General features: G+C 42.0%; 1 protein-coding gene across 1 annotated transcript in view; it reads left to right on the top strand.

The window, feature by feature from the left end:
- Positions 1–640: 640 nt before the first annotated feature.
- The window catches only part of LOC146866927 (importin-9-like), an 80,911-nt gene continuing 72,159 nt past the window's right edge, over positions 641–9,392 (top strand). The window contains exon 1 of the mRNA XM_085618324.1: positions 641–878. Within this exon, the coding sequence (XP_085474450.1) occupies positions 641–878 (238 nt within the window). The remainder of the gene's footprint in view (positions 879–9,392) is intronic.

The following is a 9,392-nucleotide window of genomic DNA, read 5'->3' as shown; positions in this document are numbered from 1 at the left end:
GGCAGCAAATGTATAGCAACTTGTACGTTGTCAAGCCAGAAGTAATTACCAATATTTTATTTCAGTCAAAAAGTTGCAAGCATTTCTTGGCATTAAGCATTTTAAGTGTTGCAAATTAAATAATAGTTTTGATAATATTGAAAATAATTAGAGTTTTGTAAATTTCTGAAATAGGAGGTTAGTGTTTGAATATTTTATGAAATCACGCATTAAACCTCACATTCGAAAAGCGCCCCTTCAGTAATAGATGTGTCAGCCCCACTCCCAAAGACACTCGAAGAGCAATCTAGATGACCTGGTCACAGGGCGTACCCCTTCCAAAAATTGTCGTAAACAGATTGGTCACAGAGGAACTGGAATTTGTTTTTCCAAAGCTGCAATGTCAAAGGGAAACAATACATTGTTGCAAAAAAGCTCTTACATTTCGTATTATTTTCTAATTACAAGCTATTCTCTTGGTAAGATTTTATTTTTTCAATTTGTGTAAAATATTTGCCCATTACTTTAAGCGTCTGTTTCGTTTCTGTCAAGGCTGTGGTACACATCCACAGTAATGCAAGGTTTCACTGAAAACCGCGTTGCGTTTTCCTGCCGCCTAGTTCTCGTCTATGACTGCACTCGGAATCAGCTCCTCTTCAAGATGGCTGCAGCTCTGCCTCTAGGAGAGGTCCGGGATGGGGCTGCTGGCTCTTTGGAGGGCTCGGCAGCTCCTCCTTTCTGGCAGGCAAGCTTTGCACCGGGCGGCATGGGGCTTGGCTCTCCCCTGCAGCAGGGCCTGAAGGAGGCTTTGCTAGAAACCCTGAGTGGCATCCTGTCCGTTACCCACGAGGTGCGCGCCGCAGCGGAGGAGCAACTGAAGGTTCTGGAGGTGACCGAGGGTGAGTGCTGGGGTACCATAGGGCATGGGCGGCACATGTGATGAGTGCACAAGTCTGTCACACCTGTCATAGTTGCGTTAACCGTCTTTTATAACTGTATTGTAGGTCTGACTTGTATTACTTTCCCTAGAACTGCACTTTACTATCTTAATATGTGGGTAAAAAACGAGAGGTTACCCACTAAAGGAGGATTGCTTGAAAGCAATGGTATGTTTGAAGTAGGTTGACCACATGCAATGGGAGCAAATTCTGGACAGTGGGTGTTACAATTCTGGACAGAGGGTCAAAATTCAGGACAAAGTTTAAGACAAATTGTCAATTTTATAGATATATGTCTAACACGAGTACAATTCAAAATAGGTTTATGGTATTGGTCTGTATAATACATTAACAGTATGCAACTGGACAAATTTGAAGATTCGAAACTAACACACATGCACACTTGTTAAAATTTGACCACTGGTATAAGGAGCATTTTTTTGGGGATTCTCCTTCTTTAACATGAATGTTGGTACCAGACACAGCACTCTCTTTTGATTAACATAGACTCCTAGACAGTGCGTAAATATATGAAGTGGTCGTTAACCTTTTGACGTCTGTGGACCCCCCCCCACTTAATCATTACTGGAACTCGGGGACCCCCACTGAATCTTTATTGAATTTTGGGGACCCTCACTGAGTTATTACTGGTAGCTGGGCACCTCTGCCTAAGCATTTTTTTGATTACTTGACCTGGAAAATAATACACAGAAAATACAGAAACAAACGTTCATCAAATATACACCAACTATTATAATTAAAAGTAAATCCATTTTTATGCTATTGGGAAGGTTGGAGCTTTTCTAAATGCAAGTTGAGGCTGCTCATCATCCATACTATAGTCTGTTTGATGCACTTGCACTGCTCTCACAATTGAATCTGAGGCCACTAACTTAATTTATAGCCTCCAATTTCAAACTTCTTCACACATTTAAAGAATGTTTTAAAATGTTCAATTTTGTGTGTTAGAGATATATCTATCTATCTATATCTGTTTATTATATTTAATTTTCAAAGCAGTTGCGGACCCACGTCTCCCGACCACAGTTTAATAAACCCTGCTCTAGGGTGGAAGTAAAATGTGAATAACAGACCAATGACTGACAGGTGCTGACTGAAAGGCTTGTTGAAGCATTATATACATCCTATATAGCATTCTTCCCCTTTCCTCAGATCGATCTTGGCAGCAACAGTATAATAAGGAGCTTACGGTCTTGCCACACTGCATTGATGGACGTGTATTAAAAGTTATAGATTTTAAACATGAACTTAGAAACATTCCTGTTCCCATACCATAACAAAAAAGGCACTAATTAATTAGTCAGTTATGGATATCCTATGAGTAGACTAGCATCTCACAGGTGGAGCAACATGATAGTCTGTTATATCAAACACAATGTTTTTGGGCAGCAAATTTTCTGAATTTACATATTGTAATTGTTTTTAAATCGCGCTTAATACCCATTTCGAGGTTTTGCAGTGATTTTTTCTGGGAAGCACGCTGCTTCGGAACCCAAGGTTAGTGGTTAATTAGGTATTTTTGGGTTGGAGCAGTCTGACTTTCAGAGGAAAGAGAGGTTGTGTTTTTGAAAATGAGTTGTGGGCAATTTGCTGAAATACAATAGTAGAGATTAAGGCACACATCTATGTGACAGAAGCTTGTGCTCAGAGAGGAGAGGCATGCAGAGAATGAGAGGGTCATTTTAAAGAAAAATGGAGAGGGAAAATAGGGAAGTTTTAATTAAAAGTCAGTTTTTCATGTTGGATTTTGGGGATGCAGCTAGATGTTTGTGAGGTGGCATGCAGTTTGAGGATGCAAGACTGTAGCAAGAAACATTATCTGCAGGTGCAGATTGTGTAATGCTAGGTATTTCTATAAATATTAGTCAGGTAAACAGCCTTTCTGTTACTAGGCTAATGCTACTTCACCACTCCAGCCAGGTCAGGTGATCGGCTCAAGGTTTGGATGCGAAAAGAAATGTCTGGACACACATGGTACAAAATATCAAGAGCCTTAGGTTGCACTAAAAGGAAGCAATAACCTTTAGTTCATAGCACTGCAGACCTCGAAAAATCCACTCACCCTCTCGCTGTGGCAAGTCAGATTTTATCTGATAGAGCTATATTTAGGACTTACTCGCCCGTTCTGGCGAGTTGACAAAGAACGTGTTCTGTTCATTCAGAAAGTAAAGGAGTTATAAAGATGCCTTTAAATCTTGATTGTGTCTCATTTGCTCTGTGTTCAGAGACAGAGGTCCGAAGTCAGTTTACAATTACTTTTTGTTCTTCGACTACAGAGTTCCAGGATTTTGTAAAGTGAACTGTCTGACCTACTGTACGAAATCTGAAAGGAAAGTATGTAGGGTATCAGGTTTTTCCTAAAACACATTTAAATAGCTAATAAATCAACTGTACAGTAGTTGTGAAAGCCCATTTTTGCACTTCTGTGCGATGATGAGAAATATATTTTAATAGGATGAAAATAAATCAGAGCACATTAATTGATGATGTGCAAATGATAAATGTTTTCTGAAAACCAATTTTCAAAGATTATTGTTAATACATTATATAGTTTATCAGTAAAGCTGCAAGGTGGTGGGAAGGTTTTTGACAATTTCTTCGTCATTTCCGGTCTGTAAATGACTGTGCGCTACCACATCATGCTTAGGTACTATATTTATTAAAAATGAGTGTTTAAACATGAACTAAGAAACATTCCTGCCTCTGCACTGATAGCAATGCTTTTAGTAAATTGAGAGGCAAGTCGGGGATCATGTGTACCCTATATGTGGGCTAGATTCTTATTGCACATGGAGCAAACATTTAGTCTACTTAACCCAAAAAAGAGTTTTGTTTTGTAAGGAAGGCTGAACTCTCATATTTAAAGGTGCACTCATATGAGAATGAAGAAAAAGGCAACTCTTTAAAATAAAATATTTGTCAATGATCACACAATTTGAGACCAGTTTACTGGTCAAGTTCATTACAGTTAGGTTGAGTAGTTTATTCAAGTTACTTGACCTGCAGGTCTAGTAACATATTTTGATTTTTCGAGGCCTGCACTGTGAGAAAATACATGGGCAAGGAATGTACACATTGGAAAATAGGATTCTGCGAATGCTGGAGCCGATGTCTTCTGATGTTCATCCTCAAGTTTTTCTCACTGTATACATTACAAAGCAGAGCAGGATCTATTTGAATGCCTCTGGTTTGAATTATCACAGAATGGAGGACAATGGGGGATAAATATAGCCAATTTTTATGTGGTCATTGAAGGTCAGCAGTAAGAATTATATCCTTGGTTTTGCGATCAGTATATTTTGTGATACAGTGTCAGAAGTGTAACTGGCATTGTGTTTAAGAACAAAATGTATTCAAAGAAAGAAGGTACAATTCCAAGGAAGTAGTTACTTTCAATCTTAGCTGTCTTAAAATATACAACAAGTTAATTTATTTTCCTGTCACTATTTGAGCTACAACATTTAACTTTATCAGCCTGACTTAGTGAACAAATATAGGCCTTTGCAAACTGTGAGGGCTAAGGTGCACAGGAGATCATCGGTCAACATTCAAGATGAGCTAGACCTATTCACCAAATGTATGATAATAGAAGGAAGGTGTAGGAAGCTGGGTTTCTGTTGCAGTAACCCCCCCCCCTTTTTGCCAGACGACTGATGCACTTTGACTTGATGTGCCCTGGGACCCTGCCAATCAGGTTTTCAGGGCCTGTGTTCTTTCCCAAAACTGTACGCGGTACCCCCAATTGACACCTCTCCGGCCACATGTCTGTCTCTTGTAGAAGATACCATGGGTAAAAAGGGCACTGTGGCCAGGGAAGGTCTCTAAGGGCTGCAGCACTTATTGTGTCACCCTTCGACACCCTGTACCTTTACACAAACACACACTGCCATTGCAGGCTGCGTGTTTTGGTGCAGAACAAAGTGTAGAGTCGACATGGCACACATACCTGTATGCCGTGCTTTCAACACACTGCCCTGGCATAGGTCAGCCACTGCTCTAGCTGGGTGCACTATACCAGTGGTGAGGGTACAGGTGCATGAGCCTGTACCACTACAGTGTCTAAACCAATTCTTAGACATTGTAAGTGCAGTAATGCCATTAAGGGTATATGGTGCTGACTGTTTGTCATTACAAACTCCACAGCACCATAATGGCTTTAGTGAAAACTGAGAGGTTTCGTATCAAACTTCTCAGGACATTAAACCCACAATGATGCCAGTGTTGGATTTAATGAAGAGTGCACTCAGAGGGCATCTTAGAGATGCTCCCTGAAAAACGACCATCCTCCGGTGGGTTCCCTGACTGGTACACACCAGCCTGCCTCCACGAGATATGTTTCGGGACTTTCTTGGGCAGGGGTGGTCACACCTCCGCCAGGCCAGGAAGGGCCATCTGTGACAGGGGAGCTTCAAGGGCCTTGCCACCTTTGTAATGCAACCCCCCCCCCAGCCTCTCCTGCTATCAGGAGCTGGCCCCCTTCCTGTCTCCTCTCCTTTTTCGGCGGGAAGGCAGGCGGGAAAAATCAGCACAAGCCAGGAGGTGTGCCCACCTCTGCAAACCCCTCCCCTCAGGTGGGGGAGGCTAGGTGAAGCTCTGCAGTATCCACCGATTCTGCGCCAAAAGTCGCCTTGTCTTTCAGCCAGTGACCTGACTGAGTGCCTTCAACAAAGACCGGATCTCCTGTGAACAGCAGCTCTGTTCAAAAGAAACTCCCAAGATGGACTCTGAGCCTGCTGAGGACAACAAAACCCGACGCCTGGAACCACCACTGTACGTGTTGCTTACAGCCCCAGTTCAAGTGGCCCACCCGTCCCAGTGAGGTCCCCAGCACTCCAGAGTCCGAGTCCACTGTGAGTTGACTCTTCCAGGACTCCCCAACTTCACCTGCAGCCTCTGCACAGAGACCCCCCCCAACTGCGAGTGGCCCTGTAAGGTGAAATCCGACCTCAAAAGACACCTAGCATTCAGCAACCCTGCTCCCTGGAGAAGAGAACCCGAAGTGCACCTACGTCCCCGAGCCCTCCAACTTACCTGCCCAGCCGTTGGTTTCTCCTGGAAGTCTTCCTGGACCGAGCCTGCAGCAAAAATCCAAAACCAGCAACTCCCATTGAAAACGGGGCACCCAGTGCCAAAAGAGCACCCTGTACCCAGCTGCCCCTGTGCTGCTGCGGGTGCACTTTGTGTGCTAACTCTGATCCCCCCCTATGCCCTGAGCCTAACACCAGAACTTTGCTCCCACAACCTTGTGGCCTGCTCATGAGCTGCCACCAACCGGTGGCACCCTATCCTCCATTGGATCACATTGGGCCTCAGCACCCGGCCTCCCTAGTGCTGCTGAGGTTGGTTTGAGAGTGCATCCTTGACCCTGGGGGAACCCTGGTCTAACCCCAGAAATCCAACTCCCACAACCAAGTACTTACCTGTTAACGATAACCACGTCTTCTCCATAGGAATACATTGACTGTTTTTCCTTGCAAATTGTTCTAAATGGTGTGTAGTTTGGAGAACTTGAAAACTGCCAATAACCAAAAACGGCTTAACTTACCTTTTCTCGAGGAAATATCCCAGTGTGATATCTAGCCATTTCACACTGAGTATAAAAAGTAATTCATAAAGTAATCTGAAAAGTAATCCAATCATCAATTTCCACTGTATCGAAAAGATTTACAAACCTGTAACAGAGGCATTTTCATTCAGCTTGCTTGTATTGTTCAACCTACCTTAAAAAGTACCATTTACACTTACCTGTACCAGGCTTGCTTGGCTCTAAAAAAATAAATTAACTACATAATATTTTTGAAAGAAACAAATTGGTCTGAGTTCAGTCTTTGAGTTGTGACATCATTTGCTGCCTGAGTGTGTACAACAAATGCTTAACACTACCCTCTGATAAAGCCTTACTGCTTGCCCGCACTACCACAAATAGAGAGTGAGGTGCCATCTACTTTTACCTCTGCCTACCTTTGGGGTTCCACTGGACTCTGTGCACACTATACCTCATTTTGGTATAGTATATACAGAGCCAAATTCCTACAGAAGGCATCTTTGAAGTGGTTCTCGGGAGAGAATCCACCATAATAAGATGTTTGGTATAAATGTGCAATACACTTACTCTCTTAGGCTAAGCACTAGAGCTAGTAACAAATCAAATATTAATCCCCAAACCAAAAGAACACATTTAGCAGTTTCAGAAAGATAAGTTGCACCTCATTTGAGCAGCGTATGAGAGTGAACAACCTAATTGGCATCTTTCAGTCATCTAAACCCCCAAGCATTTCCTAATATTAAGGTAACTTTAATTCAATAACCCAATGCAAACCTCCGTTTAACTTTTTGTGACATACATGATGTGCTGATGAGACCCACAACAGTCAAGGGTGTCTAATATAAAAATGCAGTTTAAGTCTCCTAAGCACGTTTTTTTCCCCCCAGGAAATGCAACATTAGATTATAAATGTATCCCGGATGCACTGTGTAGAACAGTAGGACATCAATTTAGCAAACACAGAAATCCACATTGCCAGATAAAAATATGAACTCCATATGAACTCAGCCTTTGCTCTTTAATAGTGCATAAAACAAAAGCACTTTGGAAATCTTTTATTTTTTTTTGCATGTTGTCTTGAAAAATGCAGTAAGAGTACTTTGAGGAATCCCGCCACTCTTCCCCACACACTAACAGCCTAAGTTAGGAAATAAACATTTAATGGACAGTTGTTAAAAGAAATGCTTGCACTAAGTACAGTTTACGTATTACTATAATCTGTACTTTGGAAGTACTATTTTATCTTGAACCTAATTCTTTGCATATTTTGTGGCAGCCTATGTTATATTGTTTCTAAATGCAAGTTTAAAATAATGAGTCTCACATTCAAAGTGATTTCTGTCTCCGGTAGGGTGACCGCCTCTCCTTTATTTACATGGACAATCCTTAATTTCGGACTGCTGTTCGTAATGGCTTCTTCAGCCGATGCAGTTTTTCCATAATTGTTGTGCAGGGTGACAGCCTATACTGTGACTGAGTTCAACATCCTGCATTGGACTTTTAATCTGCAGCATCTTAACAGTCAGAATTAACCTCTTTTTTTACCAGAATGTCTAAAATAAAGGGTAAATGCTGTCCATTAAAACATCAGTGATGGACATTGGAGTGAATTTACGGGCAGTCCTTTTAAATTGCAGACTGGTGGTCCCCTAGTTTGAATTACTATTATTATTTCTTATTTGAGCGCAGTACAGACCCCAAATTGGCAGCTTGATGTTGAGACGAAACCCTCTTGACATTGGCTAGAAAGCATGTCCATAAAATAGACCACAATTCTTGCGGTCTTCTGACCATGAGGTCTTGGGAGATCAATATAACGGAGTAAGGAGCTTTCCAAACGTCTGCATACTTCAATCTGGTGCCAGAGGGGCTGCCGTTTATTGTGGCTGTGTGTTCTATTAGCTGCAACTGTTTGTCCTGATTGCAGAGCTGTTCCAGCCATTACCCGGTTCTCTAGTTATTGCATTTTGAAGTCACATTTGCATTGTAATCGTAAATACCAATTTCTACTGTTTGTGCTTTTCGTCATTGTACCACTATTGCTGTAACATAAAATATTTTGAAAAAACAAGAGGCATTTGGCAAAACAGGAACAGTTTGTTTAATTAAACAGAGTTGCCGGGAGAACAGTTGCAAGCACAGGGTCTGAGGGCTGTCTCAATTTATAATTGGTTTGTGTCCTCCTTTTATACAGTTCATTGTAGGTAATAAAGTATTTCCGGTGATCCGTGTATGGTGAGGAACGTATGTTGCTGCCTTTGGAGTCGTAAATTAGTTGTCTAATGGAACTTATAGGTGGGCCTCGACCTTGCATTGTCACAATGTGGCCAGTGAGTAATATGTCCAGATGTCCGGCAATGGGAGCGCGTGATCACTGCATATGCTGTGTCCTTATTGACTATATGTTTCTAACTCATGTGGCATCTAACTTTATGGTGTTTTGGGAGCGCGCATACCTCTCCGGCCATTTGTGCTTTGTTTGGACAACACTCCCTGACCATTGTAGTGTTGCTGCGCCTATCTGTGGGATTGATCTAAGGTTTTCTCTTCATGTGTTTGTCTGCTGGCTACCAGCCACCCCACCTGTGACCGATTGATCAGTGACTTTGGGCCTAGGTCTTAGTGTTATCCTGACTACTTATTTATGAATCGGGGTTGATGTGGAGTTCACAACGAACTAATTCGATAATAAAGACGCATATAACACAAGGGGGTATAGTGTAATGAAAGGGATACCGGTAACCTAATCCTTTTGTACTGAGCGACATTTTTTTTAGAGACAGGGAAATTTCACCCGCAATCCTGTGCTATGCTTCATTATAGGTGACCCTGTAGAAAATTTGCCGTTTCTGCAAGGTTTCCCATGATTTCTTTGCCCTTTGAACACCTAATATTTTTGCTGGCTGTAG

This window comes from Triturus cristatus, chromosome 1_2, assembly GCF_964204655.1.
Source record: "Triturus cristatus chromosome 1_2, aTriCri1.1, whole genome shotgun sequence".
NCBI classification, from domain to species: domain Eukaryota; kingdom Metazoa; phylum Chordata; class Amphibia; order Caudata; family Salamandridae; genus Triturus; species Triturus cristatus.
Note: the sequence above shows the minus strand (reverse complement) of the source record. Positions and strands in the feature narration are given on the sequence as shown.